At 43.9% G+C, this 21,271-nt stretch overlaps 1 protein-coding gene across 1 annotated transcript in view; it reads left to right on the forward strand.

The window, feature by feature from the left end:
- LOC311266736 (receptor-type tyrosine-protein phosphatase N2-like) overlaps positions 1-21,271 on the forward strand; it is a 205,473-nt gene that overhangs the window by 158,168 nt on the left and 26,034 nt on the right. The window contains exons 15-18 of the mRNA XM_084369258.1: positions 8,034-8,181; positions 10,945-11,018; positions 17,590-17,667; positions 20,297-20,416. Of these exons, the coding sequence (XP_084225384.1) occupies positions 8,034-8,181; positions 10,945-11,018; positions 17,590-17,667; positions 20,297-20,416 (420 nt within the window). The remainder of the gene's footprint in view (positions 1-8,033; positions 8,182-10,944; positions 11,019-17,589; positions 17,668-20,296; positions 20,417-21,271) is intronic.

A 21,271-nucleotide genomic window follows, 5' to 3' on the forward strand; every position in this document is an offset into this window, starting at 1 on the left:
CTTACCCTCTTCTATCCTGCAGATGAAAATCTCTATTGAACCTCGGTCGCGTTCTGTCGAGCGGGCGTCGTAATTGCGATATTCACTTCAACCACCCACCACCCTCGGCACCGCCGACTCATCCCAACCCCCTCGCCCCCACGCCCCCGCCTAGCTATCTCCCTCTCTCTCTCTCTCTCGCTCTTCCCATGCATTATGAAGCTGCCGGCGAGATGTGACAGAGCGGCCTTTTTGATGTGTTCAATAGGCACAAAGATACTAATTACCCCAGAGATTTGCACCAGCGTTGTGTTCAGGAGAAGCGACTCCCTTTGCATCCCTGCGCCTGCTGCAGAGAGAAGCGGCTCTGTTGCTCGACACAAACGCGCAAATCCCCGCTAAAGTGTTTCTTTGGCACCCCGCGACACGACGGGATGCGAGCGTTTGATGCGCCTCGGTCACACGCGGATGAAAATAGATTTGAGACAGCGAGGTCTGAACTTCTTCAGGTGCATTTTGCTTTGTCTTTGCCAGACAAAAACACATCTCAGCAGAGGCGGCATCACTCCAGAGACGAGAGGGATGAAATGAAGTGTTGCTCATTTTCTGTTACGTGTTTGTTCGGTGTGTGGGCCACAGTCTGGTCCGGAGATTACTGAATTTGTTCTGATATAGACACTCATATGTAAATGGTGTGAGGGACGGAGAAGTGCGTCTGATCCGGCCGTGATGATTAATAACGCTCTGTGTAGGTGATGGAGATGAATGTCCTCTTCAGTGTTAATATTCCTTTTAAAGCCTCTTCGAAGTTTAAGAGACCAAAAAAAGGCCTCATGCAGGAAACTTAACTGTTCCAGAGCCTCGTAACGGCACAAACCTGTTGTAAATTTGACTGTTTCAGCTTCATAAATGCCTCCAGGTCCAGAGACAGAGCGCCGGGCTTTGAGAAAGAGTGGCCAGACCGTGTAATTGCATCTTCATGTGACACACTGCGGCTCAAAAAGACTTTTTTGAGCGTCACAACCTCCATGAAATGACTCGTTTCACTATCAAAACTTGAGCCATTCGGTCAGATAACATTTGGAAAGTCTAGAAGAGCGAGAGACGCCACGCGGAAGATCGTGGAAGTTGAGGTTTTCTGGGTTCAGAGCGCCACGGAGCAGCTCTGCCTCCAACGCTGTGTCCAGATTTTAATGTAACCTCCTCGGTTTCATCACTAGCATGAACGATGCCTCGTGAAGCGATGGGTCCCATCTCGTTGGCTCCATCACTCTGTTGGCTCATTCATGTAGCGCCGATGTGCTTCTCAATGAGCTTACGTGAAGTTAGTAAGAGGACGTTAAGCGCCACAATCTCTACAGTTAATTTGAAGAGTAGATTGTTGACGGCTTTGGAATTAATCTAGATTTAAAATCGTCAGATTGCACAACCCTAATTAAATTCCAGTTTAATTCAGATAAAGGCATTGTAATCCTTTAGTCCAACGAGTTTTTCTCTTCTGTGGAAAAAAAGGACTCGTCTGCACACGAGTCGTCATTTACAGATACCAAACGAACTCTTAAATCACTCGAACATGCCGTGTAAGAATGAATCTGTGGCCTTTATTCGACTCCTCGTCATAAAAATGGTGTTTTCAGCCATTCAGATGTTCAAAATCTTTAATCAGTGTACAAAACAACGCCTCCCTCCTCTCACAGGAGTAGCATGATGTTGTTACAGTCCTGCAAAGCAAGAACATTTATAAAAGCACATCCAAGCATGTTAAACAGAGCGTGCTGGAGAGAAGTAGAGGTGAATAATGGAAATAATAGAGTTCATACATTAGATAGTGCTCCTATGAATATTTATTTCCTCCATGTGTGACGTTTCAAGCCCGTCTTCGGCCATTAAACTACTGTGCTTGTGCAGAGGTTACATGAAATACTAGACCCTACAATATAATCTAAACCCCCTTAAAATGACTTGAACACCGAGGACCACTGTTCAGATTCCTCTCTCCTATGCACTGTCAGCGTTTGTTTCCTGAAACCCAACCTCATTATCAAACAAAACTGTTGATATTGGACGATTAAACAGTTTTTAAATCATCTCTTTCTACCGTATCTGCGTGTGGCAATACTGTAAATTCACGGGGAGATTATGGCCGAACCTGTTGAGTTGTACTGGTCTCAAGACTTGCTGGACTGATCCGAGTCAGGACCTGATATGCTGTATTTTCACAGAGTATCAGTGTATAGATCTACGGTCTAGATTGATGTAAGCGTATGAGAGCGGGAGACAGGAAGCGGGAGGCATTAGAGCCCGAGTGGGAGCAGTGATACATTAGCTACACCAGTGATTAAGATCAATACGAGAAAGTGAGAGATACACGTTCAGCATTAGTTACATTAAAGGGCAGTTGGACATCTGCCTGCGTCGTCTTCTGCGTGACTCAGCAGTGAGTTTCTGTTCCAGCCGCCACAGCTTCCATCTAATGTGTGGATCATATACGTGAACACAAATGGGCTTAATACCTCCGAGTCCAAGTGCACGGGGTGGTCGTGAGCCGCCGACCGCGCTGATGAGAAGTTGATGTGCACATTTAACTTTTTTTACTCCAGCGAGTAAATAAAAAGAGGAGCGAGCGGCGAGGACGCTCGAGGAGGACTTTCACGGGATGCTCATCATCACGGAAAGTGATAATGTGCGACTACTTACTCAAACGAGAGAGAGCTGCGAACTTTTAGCCGCCTTTTTTTTTTTTTACTGTAATCTCGCTGTGAAGGGAAGAGAGGGAGAAAACACACCGAGCTGCGAGTGTGTTTCAGCACCTTGGACAGCTCCACACACACACACACACACACACACACACTCTGGAGCCAAACGGCAGCTCTGATTGGTCCAGACCGTCTCCGTCCTCCCACAGCAGAAACATTAGACAGCGGGGGGAAAAGTTACATAATACCATTGTCATATGAAAACCATGTATCTCCTTTTAAAAAGTGTCGGCCTTCATCCTCTTCATCCTCACTGCACTTCCATGTGTTTCCACTCTCGTCAGCCACAAAGGTCACATTGTTTTCTCCGCCTGCGGAAACGACACGTAAACCTTTTACCGAAGTAAAAAACTCGGGAGTTGTGAGGTTTTTTCACATAATGGTGACAATCTGGGGAAATCGCTATTTGATGTGTTTCGCCGCCCACCAGCCTTCGTCTTCAGTAAAGATTTTATGGATCTGCAGCCACTTTCCCTCTTTTCATCCACCCTCCATCTTCCATTCATTAGCTCTCCTGCATTTTGATGCTAATTTTATGTTTTTTAAATCTGTTTTCTGTTTTGATCTTCTTTTTTCTTCAGTGCGTTATTTTTCACTCTATTGCTTTTGGAGCCACGAATGTTTCTCTTCTTCTGTCCTTTCATTTTTCTGTTTTTTTTCTTTGAAGTCTCGCCATTTTTCTTTCAACTTCTCTTTTTCCTCCCGTCTGTCATTTCTCTTCCCATAATTTGCAACAATGCCTCTTGTTGCTGCTCATATCTTTCCTTTTTTTTTTTATATATAACTCTAGCTGTCAGCTTTACAAAAAATATTCACACTTACAAAAGAGCTCATTTCAGATTCACATCATAATGTCAACTGGAGAGCGGTAGCAGGGTTTCCTTTCCAACAGAACCACGACCCAGTCGCCACATTTTTTTTAAAGGAGGGGGGAAACTTAGAGCCGAGGGATTTTTCTTGTGTTTTTTTTCTTTCGGTGGAGGCATCGCAGCGAGAGACCGAATCCATCACAACGCGAGACGAGCGCAGCCCCGCCGCCGTAAAGCAAATATTTCATCTGACGCCCTGTCGTGCGCTCGAGTGAGGCAACTGTTGAACGATTAATAAAACTCACGGGCGTCGAAGAAAAAGGCATAACGTGTTAGCTGATGAGCCGCGCTGCCCTACCTCTCCCACCGACCCTCCCACCTCCCCCAAAAAATTAATTGCCTCCCGTAAACCCCGAGCAAATTCCATGTCATCATCCACCCACTGGTTTTAATTTGAGGAGAAACAGCTTTCACCATCTTATCTAAGTTAATGTATTACTCGGTCCCATGTGACTGGGACCCGCTACACCACCGCCACCACCGCCGCCTCCCCCCTACATCCTCTTTGCTTGTGTCTTAAGAGGATTAGTCGACTCTATATATAAAGCACATTATCTTGTCTTTTGTTGCTGGCCAAGTAAGTGTTATAGATTATACAGCAGTGAGCGCCTCCACCCTAGATTAACCGTGCTGGGAATTTATTGTGGTCGTGGTTTTTTTCGTAGCTCAACCAGCGAGGCCAGCTGGGAGGTGATCTGCAGAGTCGGGGAGGTCGCGGGGCAACGACGGACCCTCAGGAAATGGATGTTAAATCACTCTAATGTTGGTCAGCTGAGGGGGAGGGAGCGTTCAGCTGCAGAGGACTCATGTATCAGGATGATGTCAGCGTTTAGCTAAAGAAATGAGACAGCAGCTGATAAGATGGATGGATGCAGAGTGATCGATCGCATGTTTGTTGAAGACATTCATAAATGGGAAGTGAGATTATTCTAGAAATACGTGATACTTTTAGGGATATTAGCTCAAAGTGTAGTTATTGTGTTAAATATCAGCAGAGTGTTGGTGATTGGAGGCTTGAATTTAAATGAATTCAGTTATTTGTCATCAAAAATAAATGTTGTCCAAACGCCGTGGATTTCAATTTGAAAAATGTTTCTCCTGTCTCTCAGAAAATGTATAATAGAAAGAAAATTGAGCTGTTTTCATTTAAAACGGTGGATCTAGATACAAAAAGGTAATTTGTTGGAGCCTTTGCAGTCGGGACTGCGAGACGCGACCTGCCTGATGAGATCACGGCTGCAAATTATCATCTTTTGAAAACGCTCAATTATCTTCTTGGTGTTTTTATTTGCGTCACGACATTCTGATTTACTTTCACTGCGTTTTATTAACTTTGAGCTCGTTTTGTTCGGTTCTGTAAAGCACTTTGTAACTTATTATTAAGTTTTTATTGAAAGGTGGCTTAAAACTTTATTTTTTTTAGTCGCTATCACACAATGGTGCTCTACTCTTACTTTGACTTCGCAGCGAATAAAAGAAAGCACGCGACCGTCGACGAGAAACGAACACAACCTTCAGACTCGACTGTGACGAGGTGTGAACACCAAAGATCAACCAAAAGTTATTAAAACACAGATTAGCGTTTCAGATATTCGGCTCGGCTATGAAAACACAGTTCAAACCTTTTGTATCATCTGTAAGCCATCGTGACCTCCTCAGTGGTGAAAGAAACATTCAGATACTGAAGTAAAAGTTTCAGTGTCACAGTGTAGAAGTACTCCATTATAACTTTCTCATTCATGGTTGTAATTAAAAGGCAGTAGACGAGTGTTTTGCTTTAGTGTATTGTTATAAAATAAATGTTGAATTGCCGAATAACCCTCCCCATGAACCTTCGCTTTCACTATGACCTCCCGTCTGGCGGTCTGTCTGGCAGCCTTGCACCATTTTTTATTTGCTTTCATGTCTCCATTATCAACTGAATGAATGAATGAACTCGTATTTTGTCCTTTCAGTAGTTGCTACTCTGAGGGAAATGAAAAGCAAAGCCAATAATAATACGGACTGGAAATGCTAGGAGGGCGAGAAGCTGTCTGTTTCCACTTTAAGTAAAAATTCAGAGCATCATGTGTTCAGTTATGCGATTTCGAAGCAGGTTTGAAGCTGGCCGGGACTTTAATCTATAATAACTGCTCATATTAATCACAAAAAAAGGACTAATCCTTACTCTTAATGTCATTAGCTGTGTAATAAATGACATGTAGTTGAGCAAATACTCCAGTATTACAAGTACGAGTCCCTCAGAGTACTTGATAAAAAACGCCTGCGTCCACCTCTCCCTGCTGAGCAGCAGCATCTCAGAGCGACGCCTCTCGCTCACTTCCTTTCCCCTTCAGTCGCTGCCGATTCCAAAATGGCCGCCGCATTTGGGAGGTGATGTAATGCGGCTTTCACGCTGCCGTTTTCCTACAGGTGCTCAGATGGTGCGTCAGAGCCACAATGGCGGCATCGGGCCGGAGTCTTATTGCGTGGCGGTTTTTATTGAGCACCTTTGGCAGCTGTAAGCCCCCCCGCAGTAAGGGGATTATTCAGTGTTTGGCCGACACATGGTGATCTCAGCACCTCCTGATTGGATTGCAGTAATCCCTTTACACAGCCACAAAACCCTATTACTCTGGCATTAGAGAGGCAGGGAGAGGGTAGGGGGTGGAGGGTGGTGCTGGTGGTGCTGGTGGTGGGGGGGGCATCTGATGTAGGACTTGGTGTGTGTGTGTGTGTGTGTGTGTGTGTGTGTTGTGTGAGTTTCTGTTTGCATTTTTTGAATCGATGTTGAATATTTGCAGGTCACGTGTTTCGTGTGTGTGCATGTAAATGTTCATACTTGTGTGTTTGTCAGTAGGTGTCTGTACTCTGAATGTACGTGGATTTTGTGTGTGTGTGTGTCCTTTTCGTTGCGTTTCTTGTGTTTCCCCGTGTGTATTTTGTGCAACTTATACAGAGCTGTGTGAGCGTTTGCTTTGTGTGTGTGTGTGTGTCTGCAGCGTATATGTGTGAGCGTGTGTGGGTGGACTGTGTTTTTGTGTATGTGACCTTATAAAAGCCTTTATGTGCGGATTGTGCTTCAGAAGTGTGTGTGTGTGTGTGCATTTTTCTTTATCTTTGTGTGTGTGTGTGTGTGTGTCTTCTGAAGGATACGGACCCCTGCTGCTGTGTGCAGGTGGAGGGTCTCAGCTCGCGGCTTCTTGTTGCATCATTATATAACGATATAACAGAGAGAGCTGATGCAACGAGGAAAGGCTAGTGTTGCACTGTGTAAGTGTTGTGTATATGGGTGTGTGTGTGTGTGTGCTTTCAGCGATACACAACGCAGCTGTGAGCCGGTGACGTCATCGCTGAGCCCGTTAAGCTCGCTGACAGATAACAAACCTGAACACCTGCATGTTTCGAGACACACGTATGATAAAAAAACACACATCTGCATTCGATCCCGACCCTTTTTTCCCATCATCCTCCAGCAGCTGGACGTCTGGCCACGCCGCCTTTTTCCATTTTTTACGAACTCCTCTCATTTTTAGCAGAAAAGCCATTAGGGCCCTTTTTTGGAAGCTAATTCTGATTAAGATCAGAGCCCCATTTGTAACTGCCACCATAAATCATCGCTGGAGCCATTTAAAGAACCACGCCGGCTCATTTCGTTCCCTCATCCATTACGAACGATCGTACCGGCCATATTTTGTGTGCTCGGGGTCGCTGATCCTAAAAGGCTGCTAAAAAAACAAAAAAAAAACAAAGCAGCGCTGACCACCATCAGATTGTGGCTAACATGTGAACACACACACGGTTCCTGCTGTGGTCTGACGTGCCAACATCATTTGCCAAAGTCACATTGTCTTCCTTAATTATGAATATCGGACGGCAGGTAATGGCCGCCTGATACTGGTTGTCATTTAAACAGAGCTGGAGTAGATTAGGCTCTGATTAAGATTGGCTTTGGTACAACTAATAAAGCGAGGAAAACCTTTATGTGCGATAAAGTTTAGAAAGATATCCGACTCGTAAACTCCAGCAGGTTAAAACAGCACTATCATTGTTTCATTTTTCACATCCATGGAGCGCCAGATGGGTGGATTTGCCAAGTAGGACAACACAGTGAGTGGCAATCACACGAGAGAGCTTTAGGATATTTTTGGTTGACTTTTCTGTGATTGACAAAATAAGTGTTACCTGCTCTTCCATCTGCTGCTCCGCTCAGACTCAAACAGCCGGCCTGCCACTTTAGGAAGGCTTGTTATTTTAAAGTTAAGATGACAGGCTTTTCTTCCTCGTTCATCAGGAGGATGACGACGACCCTCACCAAACATTAATAATCCTAAAAAAATCAACATGCACCAGTAGATGTTGGTTATGAAAACTGTTGTAGAAATCTATCTAACCCTTTGTTGTATCTCCAGCTCTGTTCTCACCTCCTCTTCTCTCTCTTCTCCTTCAGTCTTACATGGAGGATCACCTGAAGAACAAGGACCGCCTGGAGAAGGAGTGGGAGGCGCTGTGCGCCTATCAGGCAGAACCCAACGCCTGCACCGTCGGCATGAAGGACGGCAACGCCAAGAAGAACCGCTCCCCTGCTGTTGTAGCATGTAAGCCATACATTGTTTTGTCTTTTCTTAGCACGCTGTGTTTCTTGGTTGGACTGTATCAGCCTTGATAGTGATCAGTGGGCGAGCTTTACAATGAGCCTTGATATTCAGTAATTCTCATCATGAAAAATCAGCACGTGGCCTCAGTACGTGCAGCTCCAAATCAAAAATAGAGCTGAACGTTGAGCAAAAAAATAAACGTACTGCAATTATTTTGACAGATATTGCGTTTGCAATGTGAGTTTTGTGAAAATTGTCATTTTCGCATTCGATTATCACTTAAAAAAATATAAGAGTTATGATAATGTGAATTTTGTACCAATAAGCATGATCCCTTCTATGTGGAGATGCCGGGGGATCAGTGTAGCACCACTGTGCTTCAGTTATGATGGTATCTTCTGACACATTTTACCTCACTGAAAAAAAAAATGCAGCTACTGTGATTTGCATATCATGCGTGGCCATATATACTTTTGGCTATATGATGTGACAACATCCAAGACGTATATGATCCTTCTGTAATTCTGTGCTGAAGCTATAAGTCAGATTTGCTATATGAGTAAATATATTGATTACAACATGTTTACACTTGGCTGGAGTGGAAGAAGTTTGTGTCTTGATAAAGAACAACAAAAAAGTCTCCCCCCTATTTAAACATATGGCCTTTAAAAGCCTCCATCATCATTTTATCTTTGAATTCAAAGATAGATAACTTAATGATCTGCCTTTCAGTTGTTGCCCAAGTTACATATCTTGTAAAAGCTCCCATTGCGTAATGTGCCTTTAATGGTGTTACGAGCACCAAAATAATGTCCTTGTTTACAGACTGTGGCTGTGAGGCTCAGTGTGTAATATACAGGACTTTATTTAACCACCAACTCTGTGATCTATCATTTTCTCCGTCGTTAAAACCGTTTGCATGATCAAAGCTGATAAACTGACCGCTTTTAGCAGGATAACAGACGGACAGCATTATCTCCTCCTGGTTAATGGAGCACAGAAAAACTTTCATTTCTGAGTGGAAACCAAAATTCATCCGTTGCACCCCCTGATGTCAGTCCTCCAAACGCAGCGACATTACACCTCACCACCTCTCGACTACACTCCCCGTTATACTCTGAGCCCGGGTCTCCTATTATCAGGAACCAGGAGCAGATGCAGTGAGCAGAAGGGTTGTAAATTAGTTTTCTATTAAAGCTCTCCTGCACCGACCTCATCAATGATTAAAATTTCTAAGCTTCTGTGGAAATAGCCCATCTAAAAAAGTGCTGTCCCATTCTCTCTCCACCAGGCACCGGGCTTAATGAAATCCAGGTTGTCAGCAGGGAAAGCAGTTTGTCAGGAATAAATTGTGCTTCCTATTTGAAGCACCACTGGCTTTCTGCGAGAAAAAATTTCAAAACTGGTGTGCCACTATCACTCGAGACTTCTGCTGGCCAGAGTGAAATGAACAAACTGAAAATTTTGTCCCTCTCGATGGCTGAGGACCAGCGACGACGGACGGCTGATTCTCCTGAAGCCTAACAAAATTTGTCCTCCTCAAACGTTCAGTGTTTTAATCCGATTGCAAAATATACTTGATGCATACGACAACAGTGAACACGCAACTTGCACATCAATTTAAACTCCTCAACTCTTGAATTTATTTTAAATGTACCTATATTCATGTTTCTGCAAACCACAGATGTGTTGAACTTTCTGTTACTTGTGCTTGTGGTCTGGTTAGGTTGAGGATAAATAAACCGTTGATTAGGGTTAGGAAAAGATGTTTTGGCTTGAAGTTACTGAGCTGAAAATGTCCGGACGTCTTGTTAAAAAACCTCTAGTTTTGTCACCACGAACACGGCTGGAAATGTCCTGATGTCTTGTCGAAAATATCCATGTTTGTCACCACAAACATGTCCAGAAAATGTCCCGACATCTCATTAAAAGTATCAAGTTTCACATTTACAAATGTTGAACGAGTGTCGCTTGCTTGGCAGCCTCGGTCTGATGCCGCCACCGTCTCCTCCACCCCCCAACAGCTCATATATACAGTATGTAATGTGAATGTAGAAATGTAAACTGTCAACATTGTGTTCTGGTGAATGGACTGCATTGGCTCCAACTCTTCTATCAACCTTATTAATGTTTAAACTGAGTGACAGATGGTTCGTGCATCCTTTTGTATACAAATTTCTCAGTTTCAACCTGAAAGTTGAAAACTTGTGGATCTCCTGTAAGCTTTAAATTCAGTCCAGTTTCAGATCTTAACCTTTGGCTGCAAGATTATCTAGTTTTTGCCCTTTGGTGAACTGCTTACTCCTGGATGACTGCCTTTCTGGAGTGGTGCTGAATAGTAAGAGGTGCCTTCTAGACAGCAAAAGTCAGGGAGTAATATATATTCCAGCTGGAGTCTCGTAGACGACACTCGACTACATGACACACCCTAACCCCGACCAAGTAGTGCCGGTGCCTGAACCTAACCTTGTCGAGGGTGTGTCATGTAGTAGGCGTGTTTTGCAGCTACTGTGAGTCCGCAGATAGACTTAAAAATGAACCTAGATCTATTCTGAGCTGAAAATCTTGACACACCGAAGGTTAATTAACTCTTTCGGTCATGGAAACGTACTTGCGGAAATGTACGTCAAGGCTACACTGAGCGAGGTCTTGTATACTCGACAGATATGCAGAGAAATACCTAATTACAATGCATGTGACGTACCGACTGAGCTCCTGCATTCCTGAGACAAAACGTGCTGAATTCCTCCATTTGTGTTCCAGATGATCACTCCCGAATCACCTTGAAGGTGGAGAACAGCCAAGGCAACTCTGATTACATCAACGCCAGCCCGATCGTGAGTACATCCTCTGCATCCTAACTCTGTGCTCCACGCCGCCGATACTCTGGGCTCCCGCGGTCCCCACGGGGCGACGCAGGAACAAAGGCAGCCTACCGTCGCACAATATACATTTTGATGCAACGCTTGCTTAGCTTCAGCGGCAGCCGCACGCTAGTGTGTATGTTCTGCGCCATGAATATTAATGATTGTTTTACAGCAAACACCCCAGGCGAGTATTCGCTCGGGGGGGAAAGCGTGGGAAAGGACGTGCGTGCGCACGCCATCTCGCCTCGCTTCTCGTTTGCGAAAACAAAATTGATCTGTGGGGTCTTGGGAAATGATTGTTTCTGACCTTGAGTTATGCTAATTTGACGCTAGTTTGTGTTTACTGTTGCGGTGCGCCCCGACTCGCCGAGGCCTTTCCTCGGCGCAGTACGGCTCTAAGCAGCAAAAAAACAGCCCGTAGGAAGGAGAGGGGAGGAAGAACAGAGCCGGTGCATTCAGTAAGTGAGTGTATCAATTTGGAAACCAGTGTTGGAATAGTAGGTTTATGTTTCCCCCAAGGCAGATACAGTGGTATCCCATTAAAAGCAACAGAAACGCTATGCATTTCAAATCTGGGCGTCACACCAAGATGTAGCCGAGTGTGTGCGTTCGTGTGTGTGTGTGTGTGTGTGTGTGTGTGTGTGTGTGAGTGTGTGAGAAGGAATCAAAACTATACATGAACAAAGGAGAAACCTCAAACGCCACGAACACGCAAAAATGCAAAAACAGCTGCAACATGCGCACGATCACACACACTGGGAAACACACTATGATGCAAAAGCATGCACGCTCACCCACACACACACACACTCAGATGACATCGTTCAGACGCCCACACAGACATGCAGGAGCACACACAGAAAACATAGATCCTGTCGTGCATACATTACCCCCTCTCCTCCCACACACACTCACATGAATGTATACGAATGTGCGGCGACACGTTGAGATTATTCAGTCAGGAACAGTTCGTTTTCTCAGCCGAGCCTTGAAGGAAAGACGACGAGCAAAACACGAGATGTTCGGGATCTTTTCTCCAGCAGGACCGTCAATAACTGTAAAACCTATTAATACATGTTTTTTGGTCGCCTGTAAAAAAACAAGAACGCAAAGAACGATACGCATCAAAACCAGCGAGCTGCTGTCTCCTTTTCCTGGTTTCAGCCATTTTTTTTAGCTCGCTTCCCCAATGTGCAAAAACAAGTTTCCCCCAATGCTATTTTGCAGGGGCACCATCGCTACCTTCAGGGTTTAGTGAAGCCCGAGATGACTGTGATTGGATTAAAGATATACATACAAGTCAGAGGGTTTTTTTCCCCCTATACCAGAATGATAATTGGTGCAGACAGACCTTTCTCCAGCACTGACTCAGGTATGCGAGACTAGAGACTAGAGACTAGAATCAACCAGGTAGTTGGGCAAAATCCAATATTTTCAGACCAACTATAATCTTTTTGCAAGTTTGAAACCCCAAAGAAACATCCAAGCAAGTAATATATTCACCCTTTTGGCTGCAGGTCTGGTGCTTTTTTTCTTGTTTGCTTAAAAACACAACCTGCGTTAAGTGTCCGACGTACACACATAACACCACAGTTGCACAAACTTACTCACAAACACGATCAATCACTCACTCTTTCTCCTTTAACACACACAGTTAGTCTGAAACAGACTCAATAGTTTCCTCACACACACACTTCCTGAGACGTAATCAATCACTCAGGTACCACTCAATCATGCGTATACACAGACACACACACACACACACTCATTCAGATGCATGTGGTGTGCTGATAGCGCTGACTTTTAAATCAGCCTCGCACCTTTTATTGACGCTTAAATTGACTTTTTTTGATTGAGAATTTAAAAAGAGCCACACTGAAGAAAAATGGAAAAGGCTGCAAGTCATATTGTCCCCTCTCTTCACTGATGAGCACCATATTACAGAAAAAAAAAAAAGGAGTTATTAGGACTTGTTAATGAAACTTCAGTGGTAGATAATGTTGCAAAAATTACGGTTTTCACGGCCGGATGACTTCAGTTATGAAATAAGCCGGAGAACAAGAGATTCAACTGTAAAACAAATGCCTTTAAAGGACTTTTAGCAGGTGTTCCTTCCAGTATCACACCGCTGAAATATAGTTATACATAAATTATGCAGGTTATGGCTGCTGACAGGAGTGAAATAAGTCCAAGGGCCAGTGTTTCCACTCAGAGTGTCTGACACGTCGAGGGAGGCAGTCGGAAAATCTTGCAGGAATGACTTCCTGTGGTGCACCTGTTGAATCAGTCTTGCGCTGATTGTCTTCTTGTGCCTGAGCAGCGTCGAAGATGACACATAACTTGGACAGCATCCATGTTTCTGACACTTTAGGCTTAAACCTTACCAGACGTTTGACCAGCAGATCAGACGTAAAAACATACGAGCATCACTTAAATTTTGAGGCTGGTATAGGTGAATCTTAATCTCTGTTAATAACACAATAGTATCATATTTAATTCGTTGATAATATTATAATTTAAGACTTTTATGATCTGTTTCTGCACAGCAACCGACAATTGACTCAGTTAATGCTGCAGAGGGTTCGGATTAAAAGTGTGAAGGATTATTTTCCTTCTTGAGGCGAAAGGTAAAATGTCCCCGTCTCTTTTAGAGCTAGTTCACCTCGGTGTCTCTTGAGGACGATTGGTTAGAGCAGCTGTCCTGATAACGCTGCCCTTGTCTCCAGGGCAACCAAGGCCAATAGATATGAGGCATCGATGTTATAAACACAGAGTCCACCTCTCCTGGTCCGGCTGTAGTCCTGCGCTCTGTCAGCCCGTCAAGTTCAACAGCTGGATCTGAGATGTTGTGGTGGAGACGGGTCTCTGTGGACCCTTTTCCCTGTGACATTAGCCAGGAGCTGGATTAGCACGGCTCTTAGTCCGACTCTCTTCGGTCCAGCCCGTCAGGGTGGATGGTCTCAAAATCTGCTGCTCTTGATCCAAAACACCCGTTTTCTTCCATCCAATGATGATGGCAGTTTCCCATTAAACTGTCGTTGGCGTCACAGTATAAAGTAACTAAAAGTTAACAAGTACGCAAAATTTGTTGAACACTTGTTTGTGTTTGGGTATTTTTTCTTTCTGTAGCAAAAAAATAGCATAGCATTAATATTGTTGACATCATATAAATATAAATAATGTTGACATATTGAGACAAAGGCGAGAGGAGAGAAAAGTCAAACCTCAACATCTGAAACAAGATCGTTATTTTAATAAATATGTAAAAATTACAGCAAATTCCTGTTTGGCAGCGAGCAGTCTGTCACCAGTCACACACACACACACACACACACACTGTCACCGTCCACCCCCACTGAGGTGTCAGACGGTAGTAACAGTCGGCTCCATCATGAAACTTCATCAGACAGAGTCATGGTGATCACACACACACGCACACACACACACACACACACACACACACACACACACACACACACACAGACAATTTGACTCCTTCTCAAAGAAAAGACAAAAAAACAATAACGTGGATAATTACACTTGTCACATCCTCCACTTTTGTTCCCCATTAGTGTGTGTGTGTGTGTGTGTGTGTGTGTGTGTCACAGAGGACAACTGTCTCTCTCACACACACACACACACACACACTCGTGGTGTCGTTAATGGCGGGGTTTAGACACTTTGAGACGTCAGGAAGCATTTTGTGTCCACAGAGTTTGAAAGGAGACGGAGAGCGAAGGAGATAAAAAAGAAAGAGATGTCGAGTCTTTCTTTCTTTCTTTCTTTCTTTCTTTCTTTCTTTCTTTCTTCACTTTTAACTCCACCATCCTTTATTTTTCCCTCTCTCGTTCATGTCTGTCTTAATTTCTCAGAGCCAATTTGTTTCTCCGTCTCCGTCCTTTCTGGTCCTTCTCTTTTAATTTCCTGGACACCAGCACCGTGGATCAGATGGGACATTGTGTTATTTCTCTCAGCTTCCTTCCAGATGAACATTTTCCTTTGCCTTCACACTCTGGGGTTGGACACGGGGACAGTCTGTCATTTTTCAAACATGACGCTGTCATTTGCAAGTTAAATTTTGATAAATCCCGATATGACCTTTTGGATTTAGACCAATTTTTGGGCTGTTGAAGCTCCGGAGAGCTGATGATATTTTGTAACATTCAGTACTATCTCCACATGTGACCTTTGCAAAAATGAAAAAAAAAAAAAAGAAGTGCAAGGTGGCAGGATGGAAAAAGGTGTGAAAAGGCCTGGATTTCCTGTAATATATGCAGTACACGGCCAAAAGTATGTGGACAGCCAAAGGGAATACATGGACAGCTGGATTTCACACCAAATGTGGTCGATTCCCGACAGATTTTGAAACCTGTCTGCTGTGATTTCCTCCTGCTGAGGTCCAAAGCAGATGTTGGGTGAAAGGTGTGGCTCTCAGACGGCGTTCAAGTTTATCCTATTCTCTAAAATATAATTTTCAATAAGATTTTTCATTGGAAAACATGAAAAGCAGGAACAGACAGAGGTGTCCACATACTTCCGGCCAGGCACTACGCTGTAAGCTGGTCCAACCCTCTGCAAAAACACCTTAAAAGTCTTAAGTGCACTCTCCTGCCTCCAGCTATTTTGTTCTCCATGACGCAGCTCCGGCTGTGGATGTTTTAATGAGCCCGGCCTCCCCGCCACCACGTCCCCTCCTCTCCCTCCGAGTTCCTACACTTTAAGTTCATTAGAAGTGCATTATTGTTTGGCATTCATAAAGGGAACAGAGGAACATTAAAGACGATTTTGTGTGCAGAAAAGCCCCAGAAATTATCTGTCTTCCCTCTGTAATTGCTTCCAGCTAAATTGGTCTTGCCAATTATTACATTTACCGTACAATTTGCATGGTAATAGGCAGGGGTGTCACTCACTTTCCCCGCAAATTCACCTCACGTTCCGTCTCCTGTCTCCTCCTGCTCCCGACGCCTACGCCATCCCTCTGTAATTTCCATTAAGTTGAGGAGGATGTGGGGAAGGAAGTTGCTGAGAAACTCTCACCTCCCTCACACAGAAGCTTCCAGCTGTGACGATGAAAAACGGTGAAAGATGGAAAAAAAATTTGAGCAAACTGGAACTTTCTGGGGGGTCGTTTGGGAAATAGAAAGGATTTTTGCAAAAACTGACAGCAACAAATGCAGCGGGGTGCTGTAGTGATGCATGTTGCACTTGTTGGGTGTTGTATATCATGACGCGCTGAGGTTTATTACAGGCTGCAGAGCACTAAATCATCTGCACCGCTGTACGCTGAGGTGAAGTGGCCCTCCTTGACCACTCGCAGATTGTTTCATTGGTATATTTTTATTTATGAGGCAATTTTTTGTTTAGTTTTTTTGCCCCCTCTCATTTATTCTCATTGTATTATAAGTTTTCATAAAAAACTCATTGTGCAACCTACTTTCCCAGGACAGATGGTTGATTAATGCCCTCATAAGTAGCACAGACTTTAAGAAAGAAGGCTTTAGTTGGAAAGTTAAAGAGTTGAGACAACTATTACGACTGAGCAAACAGTTTTGATTAAAAATTTAAGGACGAGGACTTAACCTGATTTTAAAGTTTTGCCTTTGAGGTCGTCCAACTTACACTTTTACTTCTCCTGACTCTCTGGAAGTCGTTAAACTAACTATGTTGGGATTTCCACTTGAATTAATTTGCTTAACAAGGTTGAAATAAATTAAAACGGAGCAGTGAAAAGTTTGATGGTAATATTTGAAAAGTTTTTCTTCCTCCTTGGGATGAACGTGGGAACCCAGGACTGCAGGTTATTAAAGCTTTTTATTTAAGGAATAAGCTCGCCCAAAAATGAAAACGCAGTCGTCTCATCCACGCGCCAGCGGAGCTTCACAGCAGAGTTTTCTCCTAAAGCCTGAAGACGGAAAAAAACATTAAAATGGCTTCATACATCTCGTCAGGGGGAATCCAAGTTTCCAGAAGCACCTGAGATCCCAGATTGATTTGGTGCACATGTGCAAACCCTTCAGACAGAGTGCATGCTAACGCTTTTAGCTTAACAGCGACAGTGAAGACGTCGGCTCTTAAAAGGGGTGTAAGTTACGTCTTTTGAAATAAGTTTGGGATCTCAGGGCACCAGGACAGTTTGATCCCGTCAGAAATGTTTCACGGAGCAGGAAACTTCACCTGACAACTTCTATCCACAAATATTAAAATTCAGTCATTACCTACTCACCCCCGGTGAGTAGGTAATGACTGAAATTTAATATTTGAGTGAACTGCTCCTTTAATACGCTGGGTACAGTTAGTTTTTCGAGCTAATAACTTGCAGCACCATCTTCTTTTCTTTTCTCCGTCTGCTGTTAATCGTGTTTTCTAAGTGTGCTGCTGTTGTTTGGGCCGAGATCCTCCAAAAAAAAAGACACAAAGATCCTATTTGCCTTGTAAATTAAACGTGAGACAGAATTAGCACAAGTTGAATAATTGAGACAAAACAAACATGAGTTTAACTTCAGTATCAACCTGACATCCACTCTTCTTCCTCTCCCCTCAGATGGATCACGATCCCAGGAACCCCGCCTACATCGCCACTCAAGGCCCCCTGCCCTCCACCGTGGCAGACTTCTGGCAGGTGAGACCACACACACACACACACACACACACACACACACACACACACACACACAGTACATGCACACACACTACAAAAATCAATACGTTCCCCTCCCTTAAACAAGAGTTAGCTGATTTTTATTAGCGCAGCGAGCCGCGCGGGAGACCAGCTTGTTCTGTGGATGTCCTTATTAATCTCTCCTTCACCATCACGCTCGCTGCCCAGCAACACCTCTGCCACCGCACACCACACACACACACACACACACACACACGCACACACACACATTGTTAATGCAGGGGACGGCAAACACTTTTCCCCACTGTCCCAAATGTTGGATTGGGTTTGAATCTGAGACCGCGGGATCGATAAGTTATTCTGGCCAGTCGGAGCGTATATATGTGTGTGTCGATGATGTGTGTGTGTGTGTGTGTGTGTGTGTGTTGTAGGGGTGTGTTGGAAGGTCGTCCCCTTGTCAAACAAGTTGTGTCCCTGCTGCACTCCCAGTGGTGGCTCGTTACCTTCAGGCTGGAAAGATAGAAATCTCAGGCTCTTGTAGATTCAATGCTCAGCTGCTGTTACTGCTCATCAACCTGAGCAGAATAGAAACATCTCATCTAAAATATACATTTTTCTGATTTTTTATTGTCATTGAGCCAACGACAAACATGCCAGAGCAATATCGAAAAATTCAAAGCCACAAAATCCATAAATAACATTTATTCTGCATTAAATGAACGTCATATTGCAAGTTATTCAGTTTTCTTCTCACATTTCGTTATATTGATATTGTTAAATTGTTGTTTTCTCTGTCGGCTGATCGTTCACAGCTAATTGTTCCACAAATGTGCCAGTTACGATACGATCCAGTGTCACAGAGAGCCGAAGGAAAGGGGTTGTGATTCATTCAGAAACTCAAAGTTATTCTGTAATTTTAGTTTTAGCACCTGTTACCACCTCATCACTTTTCTTTCTTCGACGCTCAGCCGACCTGTCCTGTATAAACAAAGGCTAAAGAAGAAGTAGAAGTTTCAAAACCTCCGAGATGACTGAAAGATGCGACTGTATTTGTTTTAGTAAAACTCTCTGGTACAGTTAGTGAACACTAATCGAATAAGCAGAGTAAACAAATCGCTTTAATTGTGGTGATTACAGAAAGTGAATTTGCGTCTTCAAACCGAGGAACTGAAGGAAACAGAGCTGTGGGTTGTGGAGGAGGGTCGGTGATGGCGCAGTCGACTGTGCAGTGCCATGTCTGATGCCTAAAATGGAAAAAAAAGGAGTGAAAATTAGCTGTAAATCAGGAGATATACAGGCAATTATCAACCAGGGAGGAGACAGTCAGGAACATGTATGGAACAACTGCTCCTTGTGGATTCATCTCGGGTTCATTAAGTGACCTCTCTGTGCTTTACGGGCTCCTGTACTCAGGTTTTATCCGGGCTTCCTTGTTGTGTTGTGGCCCGGTTAACTATCAACAGCTGCCAGAGTTATTAAACCACATTCATCACACTACAGAACATCTTCCCCAACAGGACATGCCTCACAGTTAACGCACAGCTCTAGTAGAAGAGCAACGGTGTGCAGTTAACTTTTTTCCAGGGTAAATAAGAGTTTCAATTAAATTAGCATTTTAACAAACCAAACAGGTTTAAAAGAGGGAACTCGTCCTCCCAGCGCCAGCCGAGTTCTCACCCTGTCAGCTGGAGCAAATTAACACCATTTCTCAAAGAAGTGCACCGTCACTTCTTTAGATCCGCGAGACTAATCAAGGGAAGCAGTGGGGGCTGGGAGGGAGGCGCCGTAACTCAAAACCCGCCGCAATTAACTTCGGTTAAATCTCCGGCAAGGTGTGGCTGCGCTCCAGACCGAGCGGCAGGTGCGGCCATCTTGATTATCTAAGGCGATGATGTGGGAGCGGTATTGTTTTATGGCTTCCATTAACGGCTGACTGTTACCTCTGATCAGAGTCGAAAATGGATCTCCAGAGCCGGCCCACCCTCCGGCTGTGAGAATATGACTGCCAGCGAGGAGAAAATACGACCGCGTGCCGGGTCTCAGTGTGGAACGACCCAGCTGGGGGAGGGAACCGCCTCGACAGCAATTACTTCTCCTGCCACGACTTCCTTGTAGTTTTTCCATCCCAAAGTTTGAAACGCAGCAAACATGTCGAGAAGTGTTTCGGTCTCTAGCTGAGATTTCATTTTCACCCCACCCCCAAAAACAGACCCTTCCAACACCATAGATTTTTAAACTGATTATGGACCAAAATCCAAAAGTGAGTGGGCGAGTGAGGACACATGTCAGTGTTCCTGTTAGCAGATTTTGTGAGGTGTTGACAGCTTCGTATAAGATCTCGTTCCAAATTAAGCTCCCCGCAACTTTAAGAACACGACTCCGGCTCTCTGGAAATGGAAAAGTGTTTGACATTTTTAAACAAACTTTTTTGAAGGACATTAAGTAACATAAGGCTCCGGTTACAAAAAAAAAAAAGATCTATACTTCTTCTCAGAAACTGCGTGCCTACAAGTATACTTTCAATCACTCCGTCCTTGATTGAAGTCAGTAGATTTCCGAGGTACAAGTTGGTGATGACGCTCCTGTTTTCCTGCCACGGTCTTACTGAGCGTGCTGGTTCTGGTTGCAGATGGTTTGGGAGAACGGCTGCGTGGTTATCGTCATGCTGACGCCTCTCGTGGAGAGCGGGGTGAAGCAGTGCTACCACTACTGGCCCGACGAGGGGTCCAACCTGTATCACATCTACGAGGTAAACTGACTCAGCTGTTCAGGAAGTGTTGAGCTGTAACTTTATGTCACTGGCCTTTGACTATGGAAAATAAAATAACTGACATTAACTTTTTTTCTCTTATTGTGAAGTATAATCATCATTCAAACGTCATTACTATGTTGAAGTTAAAGTTTTTAGAGCCACATTATTTATCCCAAAAGGTTATAATTGTGTAATAAATCATCTTCAATCTCATCTGTGCGTCTGAAAACATCAGTTTTGTTGTGACACATGCAACACATGCATCTATACGCACTTGTCGATAGTGACAAGTTAATTTTAAAGGGACAGTTCACCCCAAAATAACAGCTAACAGAGATGTCTGCCTTCTCTCAATATGATGGACCATGGACCAATGGATCATGACCCGGTTACTCAAGATAATCCACAGACATTGTTGTGAGCAGTTTTTATGTATGGACTGTTTTTTCTTTTTCGTATCACCGTGGCCGAAGGAAGCTTGCATCTACTCATGGACGAGAGGCTAGCTAACTGAGCTAACTAAGCTAGCAGGAGATGACACGGTTTACATCGTACACTGTCACGAGTGTCCTTCAGCGCGATGATAGGAAATTATTCCTATGAAACACTGTCCGTGGATTATCTTGAGTAACTGAGTGATGATTTCTGGAAAGAGACATTGCAGTTAAGTTTCTCAAATGTATATTTCTTTGCCACATCAAGCACCACCAGCGAAGTGGCATTATATTTGAGAGAAGGCAGACATCTCTACGGCTGATATCTCCAAAACTCACACTTAAACAATCTAGATAGATATGCAGTGTAGCACAACAAGTATTTATGATTTTGGTGTGAGACTCACATGTTCAATGA

This window comes from Pagrus pagrus (assembly GCF_965226575.1).
Source record: "Pagrus pagrus genome assembly, chromosome: 12".
In the NCBI taxonomy this organism is placed as follows: domain Eukaryota; kingdom Metazoa; phylum Chordata; class Actinopteri; order Spariformes; family Sparidae; genus Pagrus; species Pagrus pagrus.